This window comes from Sceloporus undulatus, chromosome 4 (genome assembly GCF_019175285.1).
Source record: "Sceloporus undulatus isolate JIND9_A2432 ecotype Alabama chromosome 4, SceUnd_v1.1, whole genome shotgun sequence".
Classification (NCBI taxonomy): Eukaryota; Metazoa; Chordata; class Lepidosauria; order Squamata; family Phrynosomatidae; genus Sceloporus; species Sceloporus undulatus.
The window spans coordinates 120964704-120991247 of record NC_056525.1 but is presented as its reverse complement, the minus strand read 5'-3'; the positions used below and the strand labels follow the sequence as shown (position 1 = coordinate 120991247).

Below are 26544 nucleotides of genomic sequence, written 5' to 3'. Positions count from 1 at the left end.
TTGCCCAATTTTTGCCATTTATTTATTTATTTATTCATTTTATAAATTTGTACCCATTGCCCAACAGGTACATAGGGTGAAAAGGTTAAATGTCACATACAGAAAAATAATATCGTACAGTGAAAGTTATGTGATCAGTGTGTTGTAGTGGTTTAAGAGTTGGACTAGGACCCTGAAGACCAGGGTTTGAATCCCAGCCATGGAAACCCATTGGATGACCTTGGGCAAGTCATACTCTTTCAGCTTCAGAGGAAGGTAATGGCACACCACCTCTGAACAAATCTTGCCAAGAAAACCCCATGATAGGTTTGCATTATGTTTGCCATACATTGAAAACAACTTGAAGGCACACAACAGCAACAACAACAAAGTTTATGGACGACCTTAAAAAGTTATAAAGCATCAAAACAAAATACCTGATATGATAAGACAGTGTTCACTGTGTGTCTAAAGCAGAGAGGGATGGGGAGGCTATCTGACTTCTGTCAAAATCAGGGTGCTACTCTCAAAGAGATCTGGTCTCTTTGGTGGGCAGTTGTGGAAAGCTAGCCCCTTAGGAAACCTGTCAAAAAAAAAAAAGATTTTTGCCTCCAAATGCTTCTAGAAAACATGGAGTAATTTTCACCATGTTTTGGGTTTCATGAAAGGCTTCTCCTAAACCTAAATTGGCAAAATGTGGAAATTCACTCTGTGCCTCTGGACAATTTGGAGGATTTTGGTGCAAATATTGTTTGACCCCTGGAGGGGCTCCAAGGGATCTTCAGATGTGATGGAAATGCCCTCCACATCACCTAATTCTGGAGCCAAACTTGCTTTTTTAGGGGGGGAGGATCAACCCTGGGTGGGCCTGTAGGCCACAAAAATGGCTCTGAGAGGGCACACTTTGTCCACCCTTGCTGTAGGTGGAGGGGACATATAACAAGGTTTCTGGTGATGACCACAGGTTACAGGCATGTTGATAAGAAATCCTTTTAAAATCTTTTTTTAAAAGTACATTACACTGAAAGGATTGTGATCCCTGAATAATTTTATTTTTTGTCCTTGAACAAGATAATGCTAATTTGGGTGAGCTAACCTTGAGCATCTCAAAAACTTTGTTCTGTGATGAAAATATATTCTAAAATAATTAATTAGGTTGCTATACTTCCCAAGGGAGATGGGTTATTTTTTGGCAGTTGTATTTGTAATTGCATGTTTAAATTGTCAGTCCTACAGAGCAAGAAAATCTATCAATGTAGGCCACTACCAGATTTTGTATTTCTTTGTTTCAGGAATCTTTGCCCGTGAACATGGCTCAAATAAAAAGCTGGCAGCACAATCTTGTGCTTTGTCTTTGGTTAGGCAGCTCTATCATCTGGGCGTTATTGAAGCTTACTCTGGGCAGACCAAAAAGAAGGAAGGTGAATCGGTGAGTCTTGTGAACTTTCTGTCCTGCAGTTTCTTTCTCCCCATACATACATGTGCTTTCACAGTCTGCTAAACCAGCGAACACAGGTTGCTGGTGTTCTAAGACAGTGATTCCCAAAATTTGGTCCTCTAGGTATTTTTGTATTGCACCTTCCAGAAGCCTCAGCCATCTTGGCCAATAGTTTGGGATTCTGGGAACTGAAGTCCAAAACACTTGAAAAGCCAGAGTTTGGGAATCACTGTTCGAAGACTACATAACTGAGGCTTTACTATGCTATTCTGTTCTCCTGGGAAGTGATTTTTATTTGGATGGTTGAGTGACTAGTAAAGTTAAAGTAGAAGTGGGCAACTGCCTGGCATTGGAAAGTCCACATTAGTCCCCCATGGAAAACTCCATGCTTCCCTACAGATTGATGGGTTCCCCCCCCCCCTTTAAATAAAAGAAGACACTCTCCAAAAAATAAGCACTGCTAAGTTGTATTGGTTTTAATCTGAAACCCTGCCTAACTTTTGCAATACAGTCATTCCTTCATTTTCATGGCTTTGACAGTCGCAAATTTGATTATTTGCGAGTGTCGTGTCACGTGCATGTTCACTCTCCTCCCTCCTTCCCTGGCTTTTCCCTTAAGGCGGAGGAGTGTGTTACTGTCAGTCTCTACATTCCAGTTTCGACAGATGGGTGTGATATATATAATCAATAAATACTTACTTTAAAATATTGCTGTTTTTTCTATTTTATTTTTTCTTATGCAACTGTTTCATCAATATTCTGTATAGCATAAATAAATGCTATGTTCTATGTCGCACAGCATTTATGTTATATGGTGATGTTAGATATACTATTTAAATTGTTTCTAATTTTTTATAACTTGACTAAGCCTACTTTCCTATTTGTGTTTTGAGCCAAGAATATTCATAGAATCATAGAGTTGGAAGAGACCGCAAGGGCCATCCATTCCAACTCCCTGACATGCAGGAACTCACATTCAAAGCATCCCTGACAGATGGCCAGCCAGCCTCTGTTTAAATACTTCTAAAGAAGGAGAATCCACCACTCTCTGAGGGAGTGTGTTCCACTGTCGAACAGCTCTTACTGTCAGGGAGTTACTCCTAATATTTAGGTAGAATCTCTTTAGATGGAAACATACATTCCATAACATACTTTTCTGTAAGTGGATTTTCACTTGTCCAGGATATATTTTGGGGAACTGGTTTTATACTGTAACTCAAAGTGTTTTCTTATGAGGTTGTTTTGGATCCTCACTCTCGATAATTCCACAGATAGAGCCTTATGACGTCAACATCACTTCTCATTTGGAAAATCAACTTCAAAGTATCGTAGAAGAGATGGGTCTTGAAATCATACCACCAGTGAGTGTAAAGTCAAAATATGTTTTTATTCTTTCTTACTGGGACTGGTCTCTTCCTGTTTTCACACATCTTTTTGTTTTCTTAACTTGCAGCCTGATGATCCCAGTATCCCTGCTGTACTCAACCTTGGGAAGCTTGCCCACTTTGAACCATCTCAAAATCAAAATCAGATGGGGGTTGTCCCATGGTCACCACCTCAATCAAACTGGAATCCATGGACCAGCTGTAATATTGATGAGGGTCCTTTGGCATATGTAGGTTTAGTTTGCAAATTCTCATCAATTATGCTCTGATTCCAGTCCTTGTATTTTCTGTTTTACAAAATTAGCTTCTTTAGTTATAGCTTCGTTGACTTAATAGTAGAAATGTTAACAAAAAATCTGTCTTCAATCCTGTGTTCTTTTTCAAGGCTACACCAGAGCAGATAAGCATTGACATAAAAAGCAATCTCATGTATCAGCTGGAAAATGATCAGGGGCTGCAAAAGGTAAGTCTGCTGGCTGTTTACTTTGTGGAGGGTCATGAAGAGTAAATGCTAGCGCATGTGTTGACTTGATACTGCAGCAGTTTGAATACCAGGTATTAGATGCTGGTGTGTCAATATATTTAGATTATCTTGGGTCAGAGAGTCATACTCCACGTACAAGTGAACTGGCAGGAAGCCCAACTTACATAATATACTCTGCATGACCACCTTTCCTTATTTAATCTGCTGCTACTATACTGGATATTCTTTTCTTCACTATAAAGCATCTTTGAAGATAGACATGTCCAGGAGTAGCACTTACTGTATACACTCATATATAAGTCTAGAAATTTTAATCAATAAATTGACCCCAAAAACTTGGGTTGACCTATCCACAGGTGAATGTAAGTACTGTACTTTAACTGTTAGAAAAATGGGAACTACAGTCGGCCCTTCTTATACACGGATTTTTAATACATGGATTCAAGCATCCAGGGTTTGAAAATGTTCAAAAAAAGTATTAATTTCAAATATCAAACCTTGATTTTCCAATTTTTATAAGGGACACCATTTTGCTCTATCATTATATTTGCCGGGCACTATTACCCTTCAAATGCAGAATCTTTATCATGCTGCAAGCCTCAGTCTTCTCCATCTTACACTTTAGTCAAAAATAAAGGACACAATGAGCTGATTTTCTCAACATCATGCACTTAGGGATCAATGATGACACTGGCAAAATCTCATCAATATACCATAATAACTTCCAGGGGATAATTATTACTTTACGATACCCCCTAGTATGTGAAGCATATGTGTCCTATACTGTGAGAGAGAAAGTGAAAGGGCATGCATAGGTTTCTTTATCACCTTCCAAACTCTCAAAGTGCAGAGGTCAGGGACAGAATAGTGACCTATTCCCTAAGGGGAAGGAAGCTGCCAGTTGTTAGATGTTTAGACAGAATGTAACTGCAGAATATTAATAGTGAACTTTCTGTCCTAGATTCTTCAAGAGAGAGAGACCCTACCTGTGAAGAAATTTGAGCAAGAAATTCAAGAAGCCATCCACCATAATTCTGTTGTTATCATCCGTGGGGCCACAGGCTGTGGCAAAACTACCCAGGTTCCACAGTACATCCTGGATGAATATATCCACAGTGGAAGAGCTGCTGAATGTAGCATTGTTGTGACTCAGGTGAATAACCTATTCAAAACAGCATTTGTGTTCGATACAATATTTGGCAATAATACCCATCAGAATAAGTTGCCACTAGATCTAGATGCTGACCAAGGCTTAATGTGAATCCCATTTTGTTTTGTTGCAGATACCAAGCATTCTATTTCATTTTGTTTGTGATGTTAATGAGCTGTTGGTCATGATTACATGTACTGGTAGTTTGGCAGTAGCTATGTAACATATCTTCATGAGGAAGGCTTCACAGACAGTGATAGCCTCTCGCCTTATTAGAATAGAGTTTCTACATCAGCTGAGTTTTCCTCTAACTTTTCATGTTCGTGTGTTTCTGTGATTGTTAGAATGTAATTGTTAGAACCGAGCATTATTTTTGATTAAGGAAATACTAGGTAAAATATTGAAAGTTTTGAGATAAAAATTGCTGTCTTTGTTGTTGTTGTGTTGTTGCATATAGTAGTATTGGTACAGATCTAGTGATCTTGGATCTTTTCCCTCTTCTGTGCAGTATCTAAACATTCCTGCTGGCACTTAACAATCAAGAATATTATTCCAAGCATAACTTTTATTACAACACACAGTATTTAAAATAGGAACCATGAAATTAAGAAAATTAAGAGATTCTCTGCATGCAGTCTATTTGGGCACCTGTGTCAAGAGACATGTGGATAGTTTTTTTGCATTTTTGGGGGAGGGCTGTGAGGCTGTGTTCTAGAAGAGTTTATTCCTGACGGTTCTCCAGCAGCTGTGGTTGGCATCTTCAGAGAATGCTGGCATGGAAGAGAGTGGGGTATATATACTGTTGGTTGAGAGGAAGTGGTTTACATGTTAATCTGTGTATTATTCTGTTGTTGAATGGCAAGGTCTCAGGGTCTTTATTTAAATAATGATCCATTGTCTGCTGGGAAACCCCCCTCACCCTGAGTGGTTTGCATTTGCATTCGCAGACATGTGGATGTTTCCACCCTTTGTGGAGATTGTTAGCACATCCATTTTTTTCTCCATGGGCTTGTTACAGGGACCTGCTGTTGATCAGCTGATGCAATTTTTACATTTGAACTGTGATCAATTTTCTTTCTATATAGCCCAGGAGGATCAGTGCTGTTTCTGTGGCAGAACGAGTCGCCTACGAGAGAGGAGAAGAACCTGGGAATAGCTGTGGTTACAGTGTCCGCTTTGAATCAGTGCTTCCTCGGCCCCATGCCAGTGTGATGTTCTGCACTGTAGGTGTGTGCTGGTTATTGGTTGTTAATTCCTCAGGTAGAATAGAGAAGTAACAGAGAAACTATGAAACTACTGGGAGAGATTGTCTGGAGTTTTGGGGTCAGGTGTCATCAGTATGCTGCTGATGCCCACCTCTACTACTCCTTTCCACCTAATTCCAAGGAAACCATTCCTGTGCTTAACCAGTGCCTGGCAACTATAATGAACTGGATGAAGTCAAACAAATTGAAGCTTAATCCAGACAAGACAAAGGTACTCTTGGTTAGTCAGAAGACAGATCTGGGATTAAGGATTGAACCTATGTTAGATGGGGTTATACTCCCCCTGAAAACACAGGTTTGCAGTTTGGGAGTATGCTTGGATTCAACCCTAAGCCTGGAGGCCAAGGTCTCAGCAGTGACCAGGAGTGCTTTTCTGCAGTTAAAGCTAGTGTGCCAGCTGTACTCATTCCTAGAGAGGTTGGATCTGGCCACAGTTGTAGATGCCTTAGTTACATCCTGTTTGGATTATTGTAATGGGCTCTATATGGGGTTGCCTTTGAAAAGTGCTCAGAACCTTCTGCTGGGCCAAAGAGCTGCAGCCAGGTTGTTATTTGAGGCTGGCTACAGGGAGCGTACAACTCCCTTTTTGTAACAGCTCCATTGACGTCTGATCTGTTTCCAGGCACAATTTTAAGTGCTGGTTTTCTAGAAAGCTCTGTGCAGCTTAGGTCCAGCCTCTTAGAAGGACTGTTTCTCCTTGTATTGAGGCCATTAAGATTTTAAGATCATATGGAGAGGCCCTCTTCTACTAACTTCTCAGGTCTGTTTGGTGGGAACAAGAGAGATGGGCCTTCTCGGTGGCTGCTCCCAGACTTTGAAACTCCCTCCCCAGAGAGGCCAGGAGGACCCTGTCCTTGTTGTCCTTCTGGCAGCAAGTTAAAACATTTTTGTGCCTCTAGGCCTGTACAGATGGTTGAGGTTAGGCTCTTGATGCTCTGTGGTGCTGGATTTGAAGGTTTTTAAGGGTCTGTATATAGTTTTATTTTTATTGTTTTAATGTGTTTTTAGTATTCTTAACTGTTTTAATTTGTACTGTTTTTAAATACTTTTATCTTTTATATTGCATTTTATTCTTTTAATGATTTATGTGTTTTAATACACTAGCTTGATTAGTTTTAATATACTAGCTTGATTTCATTTTAATGCCCACTTTAGTATGATTTTAATTGTATTTTTTTTTTAGTTTATAACCCGCTTTGTGTCCCATTTTGGGGGGAAAGCAGGATATAAATATAAATTATCATTATTACCATCATCAACTGATCTAAGCAAAAAATAGAGAATCCTTTTCTACAGTGGTATTATAGAGAACAGGAGAACATTGGAAATGTTGAACATTTTTACTCTGTTTGGCCCCTGCCTAGAAGTTTTACAAAGATAAAAATAAGATTTAAAAGGTGAAACTGAAACCCCAAATGAAACAAATACACAATAAAACCCCCAGGTCTCATAAAACCTGATAGGAAAACAAGCAAATGATAAGACATACGTTTTTAATTGATACCAAAATGCCATCAAGATTGGCACCTTGTAGTGCTTTTGGGAATTGGAATAACACATCATCTGCATTGACATGGACTCTTTTTCTTCAAGGTGTCCTCCTGAGGAAACTGGAAGCTGGCATTCGAGGAATCAGTCATGTTATTGTGGATGAAATCCACGAAAGAGACATTAATGTGAGTTAATTTTGTGCTGTGTTCAACCTTGTTCTTTTCCCTTTTTCTAAATATTCCTTCTGTTGTGCCACATGAAAGGGGGCAAGTATAGATTTTTATATATTCTATGTGTGTGTGTGTGTGTGTGTGTGCGCGCATACGTACGTACGTACATACATACATTCGTCCCTCCACATTTGCTGGGCTTAGGGGCACAAGACCCCCGTGAATGTGAAAAAAACTCAAATAACAGGAACACTATGGCAGTCGTCAACATCTGCCAGACATTGACCATAGAATTGCACTGGAGGAGCTACAGATGCCTAGTGGAGTGTTCTCTCTAAGAATCTCTAGGTCCTTCATTGTGACTTATGGTTAAAGTTCACCATAAAGGACCTAGATATTTCTAGAGAGAACATATTAATCAAATCTGTAAAAGTCAAAGCCACAAATGTGGAGGGACAATTGTGCGTGCATGTGCCTATTAATATGTACTATTCTTAAAGTTTTTATATCGGCTGCACATGTTGGACTTGTACACACTTTTTGTTTGACTAGGATTAAAAACAAAAATATCTTAATGGTTAGTCATCTTGAATCAGTGCTAGATATCTACTTGCAGAAAACTGGAGCTAAAAATTGTACCCACTGTGTGAATCATATTTTTAAAATGAACTGGCAAATGTAATATCGGAGCCATTGGCAATAATCTTTGAAAACTCCTGGAGAACAGGAGAAATCCCAGCAGACTGGAGGAGGGCAAACGTTGTACCCATTTTCAAAAAGGGGAAAACAGAGGATCCCAACAATTATCGTCCAGTTAGTCTGACATCAATACCAGGAAAGATTCTGGAGCAGATCATTAAACAGAGAGTCTGTGAACATCTAGAAGGCAATGCCATAATCACAAAAAGTCAACATGGGTTTCAGAGAAACAAGTCATGCCAGACAAACCTAATCTCTTTCTTTGATAAAATTACCAGCTTGGTAGATGAAGGGAATGCTGTGGATATAGTATATCTTGATTTCAGTAAGGCCTTTGACAAGGTTTCCCATGACATACTTGCAAACAAGCTTGCAAAATGTGGGCTAGACAAAGGAACTGTTACATCGATCTGTAATTGGTTGACCGGCCGAACCCAAAGGGTGCTCAACAATGGCTCCTTTTCATCCTGGAGAAAAGTGACCAGTGGGGTCCCACAGGGCTCTGTCCTGGGCCCAGTGCTATTCAACATCTTTATCAATGACCTGGATGACAGAATTGGGAGCATACTTATCAAATTTGCAGATGACACCAAATTAGGGGGAATAGCTAATACCCCAGAGGACAGGATCAACATTCAAAATGACCTGAATAGACTAGAAAGATGGGCCAAAGCTAACAAAATGAAATTCAACATGGAGAAATGTAAGGTACTGCACTTAGGGCAGAAAAATGAAATGCACAGATATAGGATGGGTGACATCTGGCTGAATGAAACTACGTGTGAAAGGGATCTAGGAGTCCAAGTAGACAAGTTGAACATGAGTGAACAGTGTGATGCGGCAGCTAAAAAGGCCAATGCTATTTTAGGCTGCATCAATAGAAGTATAGTGTCTAGATCAAGAGAAGTAATAGTGCCACTGTATTCTGCTCTGGTCAGGCCCCACCTAGAATATTGTGTCCAGTTCTGGGCACCACAATTCAGAAAGGACATTGAGAAACTGGAGCGTGTCCAAAGGAGGGCCACAAAAATGGTGAAGGGTCTGGAAACCATGCCCTATGAGGAACGCCTTAGGGAGCTGGGGATGTTTAGCCTGGAGAAAAGAAGGTTAAGAGGTGATATGATAGCCCTGTTTAAATATTTGAAAGGATGTCATATTGAAGAGGGAGCAAGCTTGTTTTCTGCTGCTCCAGAGAACAGGACCCGGAACAATGGATGCAAGCTACAGGAAAAGAGATTCCACCTGAACATTAGGAGGAACTTCCTGACAGTAAGGGCTGTTCGACAGTGGAATGCACTCCCTCGGAGGGTGATAGAGTCTCCTTCCTTGGAGGTCTTTAAACAGAGGCTGGATGGCCATCTGTCAGGGATGCTTTGATTTGGATTTCCTGCATGGCAGGGGGTTGGACTGGATGGCCCTAGTGATCTCTTCCAACTCTACGATTCTATGAAAATAACTGTACAGTTTTTACATGTTTGTCTTAGAATCTTGGGCAAATGTGAAAGATGCACTTCAGTCTCTCCAGTACTTGAGTCTCCCTTATCCAAAATCCAAAATCTTCCAAAATCCCAGATTGTCCACATGGGTGGCTGGGATAGTTGCACCTTTGCTTTCTGATCGTTCAAGGCACACACACTTGGTTTCATGCACAAAATTATTTAAAAGACTGTATAAAATTATGTTCAGGCTATGTCTATAATGTGTATATGAAACATAAATGAATTTCCTGTTTAGACTTGGGTTCCGTCTCCAGGGTATCTCCTTATAGATACGCAGATATTCCAAAATCTGAGAAAAAATGTGAATTCTGAAAACACTTCTAGTTTAAGACATTTCCGATAAGGCTGGTGCAACCTGTATCTATTCGTTTGGGTGAAGACTTTTGCTTTAATGTTAAGACATATTGGGGTTTTGGCTCACAGTGCACTATTAGCTGTTGCATTGTGGCTGAAGCTGGAACACTGGTGTGGATATAACCTTGGCTGTGAATTTATTTAGGGTCCTTAGGCAAGCCATTTTCCCTTTGTGTAATTTCCATACATGTAGGCTTGCCATAACCCGCCCCCCCCCCCGTCCCGCACGGTTTTGGGGGGGCCCCCCCCGGTCACGGTCGGGTTTGGGCCCCCACCCGTGCCTGGTCCCCTGTTTGGGGGCCTGCTCCGGCCATTGCCGCTGCCGCTAATGCGACTGCTGCGGCGCCAACCCACCTCCTCCTCCAGCTCCGCCTTCCTCCTCTTCCTTGCTTCCAGGGCGAGGGCTTGAATGCCGCCCAGGCCTCAGTAGGGGTCAGCGGCAGCGCGCGAGGAAGGAAGTGGGGCAGGTGTGTGCGCTGCCGCTGGCCCCTACTGAGGCCTGGGCGGCATTCAAGCCCTCGCCCTGGAGGCGCGCCTGCAGGCTTCAGAGCAGGGAGGGAAGGGTCTCTCCTCCAAGGGAGACCCTTCTCTCCCTGCCTTGGGGCTTCCCCCGCCGGCCAGGCAGGCTCCAGGGCAGGGAGAGAAGGGTCTCTCCTCCAAGGGAGACCCTTTTCTCCCTGCCTTGCAGCTTGCTCCTCTTCTTTCTCCTCCTCCTCTTCTTCTGTCTCCTCTCCTCTTCCTCCCCTTCTTCTTCTTCCTCCTCCTCTTCTTTTCCACCTCATCCTTCCCCTCTTCCTCCCCTTTTTCTTCCTCTCTACTTCCTCTTCTTCCTCCTCCTCCTTTCGCCCTCTTCCTCCTCTTCTTCCTCCTTTTCTTCTTCTCCTCTTCCTCCTCTTCTGGTTTGACCAGAAAGGGAAGCACATTTCTGCCATCTGTCTAGGAATAATCCCAAATGTCCTCCATTTTTATCATGCCTAAGAATCATGCATTTATATGAATTTAAAAAAAAAACAAACATCATTTTTGCATGTCCTCCATTTTTTAAAAATGTGTCCTCCATTTGAAAATTTTGTCCTACGTTTGTCCTACATTTGTCCCAGTTCGGAGGTCCTGACTTATGGCAACCCTACATACATGGGTTCTACACCTATGGGGCAAATAATTTGGAACTTTCTAGAGCTGATGTACAATGCTAAGCCCACTTAAAGAGTGTATCTCCTTTTTGTCTACCACAACAGTACAAATGCATAAATCGTTTTCTTGTTATATTTTCTTTACATCCTCTGTATACCAATTTGAGAATTCTTTATCTCTAGAACATTTCAAATAGTGCTCTGTATGAGTGCAGACCCCATGAGTACACAGATGATAATTTGAAGAACAACCTTTCTGATAAGCAACCTGTTAATCCTTAGCCTCCTCATCTACAGTATAGGGATAATAATACTCAGCTATCTAATACTGAACTGTTTTCAGTGTTGTAATAAGATTTTAATACAACAATGCAAAGTGGTTTGAACACTTGCCAGATTATTGTATTTAGGTACACACTGGATGTCCATTGGTGCAAAATCTGAGCAGGGCCGTTAATGAAAGGAAGTCCCTCATTCATAGGGTCGCCATAAGTAAAAGTTGATTTGATGGCAAATAATAACAATAGCAGCATCTTTAGTACAATAAAATAATGTTTGTTCAAGTTCATAGCTGTCTGAAGTGAACTAGTTGTTTTGGCGTGCATCTGCACTGTAGAAATAATGCTGTTTGACACCACATTTAATTCCCATGGCTCCATGCTACAGAATCCTGGGATATGTAGCTTGGTGAGGCACCAGCACCTTTTGGCAGAGAAGGCTAAAGACCTTGTAAAACTAGAAATCCAAGATACCATAGAATGGATCTGCAGCATTTAAAGTGGCATCAAAATGCATTATTTCTACAATGTAGATGCATCCTTTGTGAATGTGAATTGAGTTTTCTTAAGGGATTGTTCTCCTTCTCTCTACAGACTGATTTCCTGTTGGTGGTTCTGCGGGATGTAGTTCAGGCCTATCCTGAAATCCGAGTCATTCTCATGTCTGCTACCATTGATACCAGCATGTTCTGTGAATATTTCTTTAATTGTCCTATCATAGAGGTCTATGGCAGAACTTTTCCTGTTCAAGGTATTTGAAAAGCTTGAGACTGTTTAAAAGATAGAGTCATTTCTTGTTCAGATGTTGTAGTTATGTTCCACTCTGACATGAGGTTCTGGAACTATTATTGTGCTGCTAATGCCAAAAAAGAGCCAGAAAGATGGTGTCTGATGAGAGTATATACCTTAGACGTTTATAACATGATGCAGGTTGTACTTTTTATGAGGTGGGGTGGGGCATGGAAGCACCAGCAATTTGAGCTTCTGGGATACTGTTTTTAAAGCTTTTGCCATTCTTTTAGTTATAAGGAAGTGAACCTTCATCTATAGGATCCATTGAGACGTCCTGCTGAAGATACTAGTAGGTTCTTTTTAAATGCTTAGCTGAGAAAATCCTATAGTTATCTGACTGTTCTCTCTGTTGCAGAGTATTTTCTGGAAGACTGTATCCAGATGACTAAATTCATTCCTCCACCAAAGGACAAGAAGAAAAAAGATAAAGATGAGGAAGGTGGAGAAGATGATGATGTATGTAGGCTGGGGTTGTCCCCATATAAAATTTCATCAGCACTAATAAGAAATTAGCTATTAGTGGTAATGCACTGATAGATGTACTTTCTTTATAATAATATTATTGCTTTGATAGAAGGGATATTGAATGGATTTTGTTTTTAAGCTTTGTTTGTTCTTTTTAAATAATAAACATGAACAAACAAACTTCTTTGATATATTAAGCAGGACTATATTTTTAGTAGGAACATGGGCACTTTATAGCTAAACCAATCAGGACATAAGATGAGTTACTGTCATTTCTTAGAAGATACATTCTAGAACAGTGATTCTAAGACTTTGGTCCTTCAGATGTTTGGGATTGCAACTCCCAGAAATACCAGCAATATGTCCAGTGGTCAGGGATACTGGATGTTGAAAGAGTAAAATGGTTCAATACTAAAATTGGTTGGCATTGTATTCTCTTGCAATAAGCCAGCAAGTAAAAACTTTATTTTTGTCATAGCCATTTCTGACTTTCTGTCTGTTAGTTCTTGTGCTCCATTTGTGTTTGTTTCTAATTTTTGGAGTGGTAGTTTTAATTTTGCAGTTTCCATGCTGTTATATCGAATTTAATTTTTTATGATTTTATGTGTGCTGACTTTGGCATTAGATGATGGAAAAGCAGCATCCAACTGTTTAAAACAGAAAACAAATGGAAACCTTAACTTGATGCCTGTTAATATGGCTTGATTGAACCTTGAATATACAGTCATCCCTGACTAAAGGCAATGCTGAATTTAGCAACAAATTAAAATATTGGCAGTTTAATATGAATTCTTGAATGATGGGTCAAAATAAGTTTCTAGTTCTGGATAGTGAAAACTGAGTCTGTTATTGCAGTCCTTCCTGTGCAATGTGTTAATGTGTTTTTCTGCTTTGCCAATTTCTTGATAGAAGCTGCAGAAAAATAGTATTATCGGAAAGTGTGTTTTGTATGTGCTAATAATAATAATAATGATAATAATAATTATTTATTTATTTATACATACCCCGCTCTTCAGTCAAAAGGCTAAAAATGTGCTACATTTTTTCTTGCAGACCAATTGCAACCTTATTTGTAGTGGCGACTATGGTCCAGAAACAAAACATCACATGGCCCAGCTGAATGAAAAAGAAACCCCCTTTGAACTCATTGAGGCTCTCTTGAAGTATATTGAGACCTTGAATGTCCCAGGGGCAGTCCTTGTCTTCTTGCCTGGTTGGAATCTGATATATACCATGCAGAAATACCTGGAAATGAATCCACACTTCGGTACATGTAGTATTCATTTTCCCCTCCCTTTCTGTTAATAAAGGTGAAGGAGCCTCCCTTGGGTGCACGGAGTTAGTGACTGGAGGAGAATAGTCAGTTTGTAAAAGAGAGGATGAGAGAGAGAGATGTGCACTTCCTTGGACTTGTTAAAGTGTTTTCATTCATATGTTCTCATTGTAGGAAGCCAGCGATACAGAATTCTTCCTCTACATTCCCAGATTCCTCGAGAGGAGCAGCGCAAAGTGTTTGATCCAGTGCCCCCTGGAATGACCAAGGTGAGCCTCCCTTGAGGCAAGGAGAAGGATAGATGTTCTGGAATAATCTTGAGATTGTGATTGGGGTTTTTTTTAATACAACATTGTACTTAGGACAAATGTATGGTTATCTTCCAGGTAATTTTGTCTACCAACATTGCAGAGACCAGCATTACCATCAACGATGTTGTCTATGTTATTGATTCTTGCAAGTGAGTTTTTGATTCTCCTATTATTTTGTTGAGCTGCAAAGTGTTTTTGTCTGTTACTGTTTAGTCCTAACCTTCTTCAAGATATTACCCTTTTGCTGCCCTCTCCCCAGCCTTTGAGAACCTGAAATGATTTGATAACAAACTTGACAGTAAATTGTTTGATAGCAGTTTTTTACAACTTGCTTTGCAGACAAAAAGTGAAGCTTTTCACTGCTCACAACAACATGACTAACTACGCCACTGTATGGGCCTCAAAAACTAACCTGGAGCAGCGGAAAGGGCGGGCTGGCCGTGTCCGTCCTGGGTTCTGTTTCCACCTCTGCAGCAGAGCTCGCTTTGAAAGGTATGCTTGAACTCGGCTGGTTCTTGCTGGTCAGCCTGCACATCGGAATGGATGAAGTATCCTTCCCCTGGTTCTGTTGAATTTTTCAGTGTCTTCCAGTACCATGAGCCCTAATAAGCATCTTGGCATCTTGCCATCTTGCTGGGTTGTGCCTTGGGACCATGCCTTCAAAGAGCCTCTGTTCCTTCCTGAAGGTCCAGGCCCAGGAGGTGGTGGTGCTAAGGGACTCCTGTTTTGCCTCCCTGGTCATGGACCAGGGAGGGCCCTCGGGTGGAAGAGTTTGTACCCCATGCTATTTAGCATATACATGAAACTACTGGAAGAGATTTAGTCTGCTAGCAGTGTATAATGATGGTACCCAGCTTTATTTATTTATTTATTTATTTATTTTGTCTCCAGCAGAGCTGTTCCTCTTATAAAACAGTGCCTGTCATCAGTAATGTACTGAATAAGAGCAAGCAGATTGAAACTTGATTTGGAGAAGGCAGAGGTACTCATGTTCACTGAAAAGTGGATCAAGAAATAAGGATTCAGCCTGTGCTGGGTGTGTTGTACTGCCCCTGAAGATGTGGCCATAGGTGTGGCCATGGTGACACATGCCTTAATTGGATCCCATTCAGATTAACATGTTCAGGAATTTCAAGTGGTCCAAAGAGCAGTCGCCGAGATTGTCATTTGGTGTGGCTTATAGGAAGCACATAATTCCCTTGTGATACTTGTACAGGTCCATTTACAGGCACCATTCCAAGTGCTGGCTAAGACCTGTAAAGCCTTGGGTGACTCAGGGACCAGGTTATCTGAAGGACTGTATTTTCCAGTATGAGCCTGAAATGGCTTAGAGATCTTCAGGGAAGGGACTTCTCTCCCACTGCCCTTGTATCTGGAAGAAACACAAAGCTAGGCTGCTTTGGTGGTAACTTTGAAACATTCTTTCAAGAAAGGCTAGATGGGGTCCCTTCATGGCATCTTTCTTCAGCTGCAATGGCAGATTTTCTTTTATAAAACATGCTTATAGGAACTGTTTATAAGGCAAGCATTTTTAGTATATGTGGTACAGTCAATTATTGGTGACAGGCACTGGTATGATTCTAATTCTCAGGATGGCAGGTGGAACAATCCACTACTGATTGGGTTTATCCCACATGCCAGCCCAAGAAAGCAGGGGCCAACATTCATGTGTGTCTGTTTAACAATCCACTACTGATGGGTTTATCCCACATGCCAACCCAAGAAGGCAGGGGCCAACATTCATTTGTGTCTGTTTAACCAACATGGCTCTCTTCTCCGTTAGTTTTTTCAGTCATTTTTTTTTATGTTTTACATGTTTTTGCTGATGTTAAATTTTATCTGTTTTAGTTTTTGCAAGCCATCTTGGATTTTTGTAAGCCATTACAAAGGGCAAAGCTGGAATACAATATGATTAAATAAACAAAACCTCCTCTTCCTGCTGTCATTTCTCCAGTTCAGAACTTCATTTCATACGAACTTAAAAACTTTAATTAAACCATCAAGAAAATTAAAAACCTCATAAAAACATAGCCATTAAAAGGAACATCAAAATTGCACAACTAGTAAACAACAGACAATACAGTACAGGTCTATTCCTTTTGAGTAGTCTTCATTATTATTTATCCTTCTCTTCCTCCTGTGTGCTCTGGAACTGTCTCTGCTTTGGGGAGTGTCTTTGGGGAGTGTGATTATCTGTGTGCTTTCAGGAGCACAATTGGCAGGAGCAAAGTAGAGTTATGGAACTGAAGATGTTCAAAACCTTTCCTGTCCTTCCTCCCTTCATTATCACTCTAGACTTGAAACTCACATGACTCCTGAGATGTTCCGAACACCACTGCATGAAGTTGCTTTGAGCATCAAATTACTCCGACTGGGAGGAATTGGGCAATTCCTTGCAAAAGCTATAGAGCCACCTCCTTTGGATGCAGTCATTGAAGCAGAACATACCCTCAGAGGTACTTGGCAGACTTCTCCTGTCACCAAGCATAGTGTTCCTTCTTCTTAATTGCTGTATCTTACAATCACCCACTCACCCACTCATCTATATTGTAGACACATACAGGTTAGAGTGTCTGGGTTTTTTATACTTATCTGTAATTTAGTTTCCGCAGTCTGTTGATAACATGAGGCTGCCTCTGAAATGTTTTGTTGATAGGTAACACCACAGACAGCTTTTGAACAGGCCTCAACAAAGCAACCTTTTTTTTTTTAAGTGTTCATAAAATTTTAATTTACTGCCAACTGGTGTAGGGGAACAACAGCTAGAGAGGGTTAAATGGGGTGATTGACATCATCTGGGAGTATTTTGGTTAGCCTGTGTCTGTTGTAAAATAATTAGGCACAGTGGCTTTGGATTGGATTGGATTGAAGTAATCTGTTTAGCTGATAATGTTACTTCTGTTTCAGAGCTTGATGCCCTGGACTGCAATGATGAGCTGACACCACTGGGGAGAATTTTAGCAAGGCTCCCCATTGAACCTCGTCTTGGGAAGATGATGATAATGGGATGCATTTTCTAGTAAGTGCCCATTTAGTAAGGTTAGAAATATGAGAACATCTCTGGGATTGATAACAGTTGGATCCTAAGTGGAGAGATGAATTATAGAATCATAGAGTTGGAAGAGACCACAAGGGTCATCCAATCCAACCCCCTGCCATGCAGGAACTCTCAGTCAAAGCATCCTCGACAGATCACCATCCAGCCTCTGTTTAAAGACCTTCAAGGAGGGAGACTCCACCACTCTCCAAGGGAGTGTGTTCCACTTTCGAATAGCCCTTACTGTCAGGAAGAGCTCTTAGGTTCAGCAGTAGGTTTAAGAAGATGTGAAGCAAATATTGGCTTGCCTGTATATATTTGAAGATGGGAGTGTTCTGTTTTTATGCAGGTTTTGTGAGAATAATACCTGTTTCCACCATCATCCATCCTCCTAATTTGTATTTAAAGTGAATTCTATACAGTTCTGGTAATGGCATGGGTGTTATATTTTATCATTAAATCCCTGTTATGTGGCTTCTGTTTCAGTGTGGGAGATGCTGTATGTACCATCTCTGCAGCCACTTGCTTCCCTGAGCCTTTCATCAGTGAAGGGAAGAGGTTGGGGTATGTCCACAGGAATTTTGCTGGCAACCGGTTTTCTGATCATGTGGCTTTGCTCTCTGTGTTCCAAGCCTGGGATCATGCAAGGTAAATGGATTCAGTGTAATACAAGGAGTAAATAACTGTTTATTACAAGATGTCTCACAGAACTTTATGTTAACTATGTCAGCACATTGATGCTTGCCTTTGGAATAGTTCTACAGTTTGGTTGCAAATAAGTCTTGCCCTTTTTCTTTTGGCAGAATTGGTGGAGAAAATGCAGAAATACGTTTCTGTGAGCATAAGAGACTCAACATGGCAACACTCAGAATGACATGGGAAGCCAAAGTGCAATTGAAAGACATTCTTGTTAACTCTGGATTTCCTGAAGGTAAAATGTTTTAAGAGCTAGATACTGGATGGGGGAGTCTATTAAATGTGCACAGTTTCACTGTTTGCAGCATAGGTAGAAAAGCCAGTTTTCTGTTTTCTTCCCAGAGTGTTTGATGACGCAGATATTTAACAACACTGGACCAGACAACAGTCTGGATACTGTTATCTCTCTGCTGGCATTTGGCTTGTATCCCAATGTCTGTTTCCATAAGGAGAAAAGGAAGATTCTCACCACTGAGGGACGCAATGCACTTATTCACAAATCTTCTGTTAACTGCCCATTCAGCAGTCAGGACATGAAGTACCCCTCTCCATTCTTTGTTTTTGGAGAAAAGGTAGGCAAGTGTGAAATAAATCCTTGGTTATCAAATCACCTTTTCTTTTTAGGTTTAGTGTTAGACACTACTTCAGGTTGATTTTCTATTGAAAATGTTCTTCAGATCTGAAAATATAACACTCTGGTATCTGTTCTTTTATGCTTACAAGATATGTCCCATGTTGCAGAAAACCTGCATTTGTGTTTCTTAGTCCAGGGTTTTCCGAGACATAACCATGTTGGTCCGGAATATTAGTATGCAAGGGCATCTTGTACGTAGCAACTTTAGAGTTTATCTAAGACCCAAAACAGACAGGTCAAAAGTACTGCCTTTGGGCTGATCTGGGGGTGTAGCATTCAAATGATACATGCCCCCGTATCGGATTGAAGCTGTGCTGCAGCCCCTATAGCAGCCTAAACCCAACTGCAAAAGGAGTACCACTCCTTGCCAGTGGTCCATTATGGACCATGGCAATGGTTGGCCTTGGGACCTTGGCATCCGGGTCATCCTGCACCGCTCAGGGGTCATGGCTAGAGCTACTAGAGGCCGTTCCAAGCTGCCCATCTGCTTGAGGCCTAAGATTTACTCCGTCCATCTGAGGAAGTAAACCAAGTCTACGAAAACTTGTGCTCTACAACTTCTTTCCCTTAGTCTCAAAAGTTCTGCAAGATCATTTCACTTTCTGTTAGCTAACTCATCACTCTTTATCATCAACATTTCTTCATTAACAAGTAGTGAGATATTCTTTACAGCTAGTGCTTTGTGTCCATGGATGTTTCATTCCAAGACACACACTCCCCACCCCACAGATAGCATAATCTGTGAGACCTCAAATTCTGTTTTCCCTATGGCAGCACAACGTGTGCATGCATATGGTGTTGTTGGATAGAATGCAATGGGGCCATCCACGGCTGCTCCAATCTGTGGATGGCAAGCCCACAGAAGAGGAGAGCCAACTATAACTACTATTCCCATCGTTTCTCATCACTGATAATCTGCTGGGCATGATACTGCAAAACATCTAGACTAGAGGGCACCAGGCTGAGGAAGGCTATTGCAATGACTTTCCAAATTTTATATATTAAGATCCATTTAAAAGCCAGTTCTGTTATATCTCATTACCATATAACTTGAGCCACATATCTTCTCATTAGTTCTAGGTTTCCAAATGTCGTAGTGCAACTACATGGTATGTATAGAATCATAGAGTTGGAAGAGACCTCAAGGGCCATCCAATCCAACCCCCTGCCATGCAGGAACTCTCAGTCAAAGCATCCCTGACAGATGGCCATTCAGCCTCTGTTTAAAGACCTCCAAGGAGGGAGACTCCATTCTGTGAGGGAGTGTGTTCTACAGTCAAACTCTTTGCTGTCAGGAAGTTCCTCCTAATGTTGAGCTGGAATTTCTTTTCCTGCAGTTTGCATCCATTGTTCTGGGTCCTGTTCTCTGGAACAGCAGAATACAAGCCTGCTCCCTCCTCAATATGACATCCCTTCAAGTATTGAAACAGGGCTATCGTATCACCTTAACCTTCTCTTCTCCAGACTAAACATCCCCAGCTCCCTAAGTCGTTCCTCATAGGGAAGGGTCTCAAGACCCTTCACCATTTTAGTCACCCTCCTTTGGACACACCCCAGCTTGTCAGTATCCCTCTTGAATTGTGGTGCCCAGAACTGGACGCAGTATTCCAAGTGGAGCCTGACCAAAGCACAGTAGAGTGGTACTATTACTTCCCTTGATCTAGACACTATACTTCTGTTGATGCCGCCTAAAATTACATTGGCCTTTTTAGCTGCTGCATCACACTGTTGACCTATGTTCAACTTGTGGTCTACTTAGACTCCTAGATCCCTTTCACACGTAGTCTCATTCAGCCAAGTGTCCCCCCCATCCCATATCTATGTATTTTGTTTTTCCTCCCTAAGTGCAGTACCTTACATTTCTCCGTATTGAATTTCATTTTGCTAGCTTTGGCCCAGCTTTCTAGTCTATTCAGGTCATTTTGAATTTTGATCCTGTCATCTGGGGTACTAGCTACTCCTCCTGATTTAGTGTCATCTGCAAATTTGCCCCCAATTCTGTCATCCAAGTCATTGATAAAGATGTTGAATAGCACTGGGCCCAGGATGTATTTTGTGCTTAGAATAAATTATGAACTTTTCTGAATATTAAATTAGTGTTGATCCATCGTCCCACAGAGTTATAAAAATGCTTGCATTTTAGAGTGAGAAAAGGGAGGAGATAGAAAAAAATTAGTGTAAAGCAGGATAGATAGTACAGGGTAAAATAGTCCTGCCTTTAGCACATTGACGTTACTCCTACACTCTTGTGAGTTCTAAACATTTAGGCAGTATTGAGTTATGATGCTACAATGAAGAATTAAAAACAACTAGAAACTTGCATGCTTTTTGAACTTTGATTTTGTATAATGCACCTGATTTTATGTTGGGTTGATACACACAGAGATTTACACATTTGTCTGATTGCAGATCCGCACACGTGCCATCTCTGCCAAAGCAATGACCTTAGTGAGCCCTTTGCAGCTGCTTCTCTTTGGCTCCAAGAAAGTTACATCTGATGGAGAAATTATTATGTTGGATGATTGGTATGGACATTTGGCTAACTAGATGTTAAATGTACAGAGGAAGGATTTTGAAATACAATAACTGATTTCATAGCTGGAAAGGGCTGAAGCACATAAATGAGTTGTCAGACAAACTTTGAATACTGTGGCAAACTTTTAAAAGTAATGGAAATTTTGTTACTTGTGTCTAGTGTGTGTGTGAGTAAAATAACTTTGACATAAACCAATATTAATGTGCAGATATTACAAAAAATTAGGAGAAGAATTCTATTTTTCAGTTATACTAAAACATTGCTTTGAAGAGATATTTTTGGAAAATTTGTCCCATTTTGTCTCTTATATTTTTAAAAATCAAGTTCATGTCCCTGAGAATTATCTCTCAGTCCCACTGCCAAATCCACAGCCCTACTACTCAAGCTTTTCTGTTTTAAAACTTACTGCCCCGTTTTTATCATTTCCCCAATCCTCAGGTTTTAAGCCATTCAAGCTGCTTGAAAGTTTCATGGTTTATACGTGAAGTATAAACAGGGCAGGTCTTTGTAAGAAACTGATTTCATGGATGTATGCAAATTTGAAAAATAAATAAGAGACCTACCAAGAGCAGATATACTGTGGTCTTGGGGGTGACCTCCATCTTTGGTTTCCAATATGTAGAAGTAGCATTTCTTATATTGCCCAGTCTTTCACATTGCATATAGAGGTGTGTATCTTAACAGAATTGTTAGGATCCTGCTTAAAGGGTTGCTGCAGTTCTTCTGCATCTCTACGGTTACTTGACTCTGGTTATGTGGCCAAGGTTGGAATTGATTGCCGTGTTCATACATCAAAAATAAAAGAGAAAAACTCAGCAGTTCTTTTAACAGTTTCCAGGAACATAAAAGTTAAAATAAGTTTGGGTTCCTTTTATTGTCAAAACACCTGAGAATTCACAGTATTCTTACCAAGGGGCATATGATGATACACAAGAGTTGATGTGACTCATGTCGTAACACAACTGATGGAACAGTTGGTTCCTTAATTATAAAGTATCAGTTATAGTGACAACAGAATTTCTAAATGTCCTGTGTAATGCCTTCTTAGAAGCCCCTTTTCTAGCAGAGAAATATGTATATATATAATGCAAACGTTTTACATTTAGTAAACTTGTCTTGTCTCTTTTAGGATCAAACTACGGATGCCTCACAATGCAGCTGCCTGTATCACTGCCCTACGTGCAGCAATGGAAGCACTTGTGGTGGAAGTAACAAAAAATCCAGAAATTATTAGTGACCTAGATCCACTGAACAAAAACATGCTGAATGTTATTGGCGAAATCTCAAAGCCATTAGCTGCTGGTATCAATCTCACAGTGGGCAATATGAGGTTAGCTCTCTGCTTTCATCTTAGAATCTGAATGAAAAGTTACAGTCTTTATAGAGAATGAATGAAACCATGGGGTCTACAATGAACTATATAAATAAACTGTACTGAATAAAGCTCATTCAGCAATCTAGTGGCCAGTCTTTTGAACTGATATCAGAAGTATTCAGAATAGGAAAATAAGAAAGTGAATACTATAGGATCCCAAAGAAGCTTACCTGACAAGAAAATTACAGGTGAAATTTAATGGTATTGAGTACAGACAACACACAGTGATCATGTACAGTTACACCTGTATATAACGATAATTTGAAGCTGTAAACAGATGCTCCATTTCAGAAGTGGCATGTTTTGAATACAATCACAACGCCCTCAAAACTAATTTTCAGATTTCAGAAAACTGTTTAATTCCGTATCACTCCTCCATGCTCAGTAACATGCAGTGCTTTCCACTTTTGTGTCATGGAGTGGTAATCTGAAACTTATATTTGCTTTAGTAACATTTAGGTTGGATTTCTAGACTGTGTGTGAGGCTCACCCTTGAAAAACCTCTGAAAGTTGCACCTGTTTCAGAAAATAGCCAAAGCAGTTTATTATTATTATTATTATTATTATTATTATTATTTGCATTCATTTATAGAGCACTGTAAAATTTATACAGTGCTTTACATATTAGGAATCAAAATTCAATAAAATAACAACAATAGTTAGTGAAAAACCTGCCACACAGCATACAATCTAAAACTTCAATGTACAAAATTAAAACATCTCTAAAATAATACAAGTATACAATGAACGCATAAGCATTGCAACAAATCCTTCCAGGAACTCAGTGTTGACCCAGTATCAAAAGAGTTCCATTGACTCCTAGATTTTTTTTAGGCCTAGTTCAAGGTGCTAGTTTTCAGAGTCCAAACCTTTGGGGCATGAATGACTATAAATGATCATTGTTTCCATGTGAGCCTGCTTGGTGGTTCATGATCTTTATGCAAGAATCATCTGGGTACTCGGCTTTCTGAAGTTAGGGCAATTAACTACTGGAGTGGAGGCCTATTCAGTGCATTCTCTTAGGCTGTGTGAACCTGGATCTGTGATAGCTTTTTGTTGTGCTTTTTGTTGCTATTTCTTAATGGTTTGTCTGACCTATGTACTGTTTGGCCACACTGAACTATTTGAAAATAGGTCAGATACATAAATCTTAATTAAACCTCTGAAATATGACAGAAAAATTAGTGAATAGTAATAACGTGCTATAATAAAAACTCAAAGCAGTGTTTGGAAGAGGGTAAAATGGTGCATATCATATTTATTTCTTATTACCCCAACTCAAAAAGAGATGGAGAAGATAACAAGTAAGACAGTTGCATTATATAACTTTATAAAAGGACAGCTTAGTGGAAGGAACTGGATAGATTTATAAAGTCACAAGTAAAATAAGATTTTTTGTCTTTAATATTTAAAAATTTAATCCACCAATTTATGTTTTGAAAGAGTTTCCTGGTGTAAGAATCATAAATGTATTTTTAGGGATTATGTATAATGATTTTTATAGGAAATAAATTAATTTTTGTTCCTAGGTTTGGAGATGGCCCTCGTCCACCAAAGATGGCACGATATGACAATGGAGGAGGTGGCTACAGAGGAAGAGGTGGCGGCGGCTACAGGGGTGGATATGGAAGTGGTTATGGAGGTGGATATAATTCTTATCGTGGTGGTTCTATGGGAAGGGGATATTCAGGAACAGGGGGTGGCTTTCAAGGTGGTAGAGGCTTTCGAGGTTCTGGTGGAGGATATCAAAGCGGTGGCAACCGAGGAGGAGGTGGATTTAGAGGTGGTTGGGGTGCTAGAGGTGGCTACTGAAAAATATGTAGTATCCCAGTGTAAAATGATGCATGAATTAAATATTTTCCTACATATTTCCTTTACTTGTAATGTGGAATTGTTCATAGTCCTAGAATAGTTTGAAACATTTATTTATGTAAAATATTCAGATTCTTTTAGCGGTATTCCATTATTTGTTCATTTGATCATAATAAAACAAGTTCTTTTTTTTCCAGTGGATTAATAATGCGCTGGGACCACATTTCATTTTGACAGTGACTTAAATGTGGTTATTTTAAAACTTGTAGAAAATGTTATAAACCAATCAACTGAGACCTTTAAGTGAATTTGGTCTGTTCTTTCCAAACCAGTATGATCTTGGTGAAGCCGTCTGTAATTGGTCAAAGAGGCAAGACTTAAATAAAACCATGTGATGTGTTTTCAGAAAATTATATTGCACTTGATTAGGTACGTGCAGCTTCTGCAATAAAAGGCAATTATTCTCACTATTGTAATTCTAAAAAAATGATCAATTTAGTAGTCCTTGAACATGTAAGACAGTCACTTAGCCTGCCGATTCAAAAGCTATCCAGAATGTACAGTCTCCTCAGAGCCATAGTTGCAATACTGTACTTATAAGGGAAAATTGCTTCTCCATCATTGTATGGCTTTGTTTCAGTGGAGGTCTCCAGCTCCATGCTATCCCTATCCTTCAAGTTTGTGGCCATGTGGCCCATCTGTGTGTTGGCACTCCATGCCCAAACTCTTCTTCCTCATTTGTGCTTTAGATTCATTATTTATTATTATTATTAACCTTTATTTATAAAGCGCTGTACATTTACACAGCGCTGTACATTATGAGCTGTCCCATTTGCCCTCCCACCCTTTGGATGCCACTCCATCCAAGTCAACTTTCTCCCCATCTCTTTCTGGCTCCTGGACCTCAACCACAGTCCAACCCATGGCACCAGTGCCTTTTTCTCACAACCAACCAGCCCAAGCTTCTACCAACTCTGTTAGGTTATGGATATCAGTGTGTCAGACTCAGGCCCCGCAATCTGCTACAGTTACAGTGACCATGACAAGATTGCATTTTTTCCCATGAGAGATCGGTACTCATTTGGAATCAGGTGCTAATTATGAGCCCAATTCCTCTTTATACTCCACATTGACTGCCACATTGCTGGATGTCTTAGTTGGGACCAAGACCCTCTTTCACCATCTGATGACATCCACTCACATGTAAGCCAAATTCTTCAGATAGCTAAAGCACTGTAAGTTCAAGTTAAACTCACTCCACCTTCTGTATCAGATTCAATTTTTAAAAGGATCAAGAACCAGTTGTCATCCAGAAATATTGAGAATTAATGCAGGGTTTAGAACAAGGGTGCAATTTTGTTTTCAAATACTCTGTCCCCAACTAAACAGTAGAAACATCTGATAGGAAATGGGAACAAACTGCACTTGATTCCTTTGGAACAAAGAGGGTTGTAAGGTATACAGCCATGGTTTTCGGGATCACTACAATAAAAGGCTATGTATGCACTAGCAGCACCTGTGGGAGAGGTAGCCCCCTTCCTTAACAAGTTTTCAGAAAACAGGAAGGCTGTGATGCTTATAAACTCTGTGCAACAGATAAGTACCTCCCATCACCTCACTGATTCCAAGGTAGAGATTATGTTTACATGCTTGAAACCAGTCCTCCAGGTTGTCCTCCCAAGTGAAGGCCACCATCAAAGGTCTCTTATTTGATGAGTAAGTGCTAGTTAGCAGCAAGATGGCTAACAAACTTAGCATAGCTAAAAGATGAAAGCACCTTCAAAGAAACTGGACATCTATCTTGTCAGTTTCTAAACAACCTTTCAATTATCATCAGTCTTGGTCTCTACAGCCTTATCCACCATTACAGCGCTCCCATTTGTCATCAAGACTACCATGTCCTTGGTTTCAGAGAATCTCAGCAGAGAACCTAGTTTCTCAGCCTTCCAAATACTGTTTCTCTAATTTGGAGAAAAGGCATCCATACACCCTTGGTTTCTCCCATCGCTGTCCAGAGGCAGGTAGGAAATAACCACAGTCATCCATAAAAACTGAATTGGATCCTCCCAGTTCAGCTATTTTACTACTCACTTTCCAATTAGACAAGAGCCCAACATCCTGTAGTTTGGGTTATGCTCCTCCCATTCATTTCAGATAGGCAGGGGAAAGAAAGAACTATCAGTCACCCCAAAAGGCCAGCCATTTTCCTACCTACTGCTTCAATAGGACATGTTCGCTGTTGCTCTGCTTCATCGTCTCTACAATCACTCCAGTCCTTTGATTTTTCC

At 40.3% G+C, this 26544-nt stretch overlaps 1 protein-coding gene across 2 annotated transcripts in view; it reads left to right on the top strand.

The window, feature by feature from the left end:
- Window positions 1–24666, top strand: part of DHX9 (DExH-box helicase 9) — a 37060-nt gene extending 12394 nt beyond the window's left edge. For both annotated transcript variants that reach the window (XM_042464167.1, XM_042464168.1), the window contains 21 exons: window positions 1272–1408; window positions 2689–2778; window positions 2871–3032; window positions 3188–3265; window positions 4248–4439; window positions 5522–5663; window positions 7295–7377; window positions 11920–12076; window positions 12473–12573; window positions 13636–13849; window positions 14030–14124; window positions 14242–14315; window positions 14506–14658; window positions 16462–16622; window positions 17074–17185; window positions 17690–17851; window positions 18007–18134; window positions 18242–18471; window positions 20943–21058; window positions 22199–22399; window positions 23974–24666. In XM_042464167.1, the coding sequence (XP_042320101.1) occupies window positions 1272–1408; window positions 2689–2778; window positions 2871–3032; window positions 3188–3265; window positions 4248–4439; window positions 5522–5663; window positions 7295–7377; window positions 11920–12076; window positions 12473–12573; window positions 13636–13849; window positions 14030–14124; window positions 14242–14315; window positions 14506–14658; window positions 16462–16622; window positions 17074–17185; window positions 17690–17851; window positions 18007–18134; window positions 18242–18471; window positions 20943–21058; window positions 22199–22399; window positions 23974–24256 (3071 nt within the window). In that variant the 3' untranslated portion in view covers window positions 24257–24666. The remainder of the gene's footprint in view (window positions 1–1271; window positions 1409–2688; window positions 2779–2870; window positions 3033–3187; window positions 3266–4247; window positions 4440–5521; window positions 5664–7294; window positions 7378–11919; window positions 12077–12472; window positions 12574–13635; window positions 13850–14029; window positions 14125–14241; window positions 14316–14505; window positions 14659–16461; window positions 16623–17073; window positions 17186–17689; window positions 17852–18006; window positions 18135–18241; window positions 18472–20942; window positions 21059–22198; window positions 22400–23973) is intronic.
- Window positions 24667–26544: the final 1878 nt, after the last annotated feature.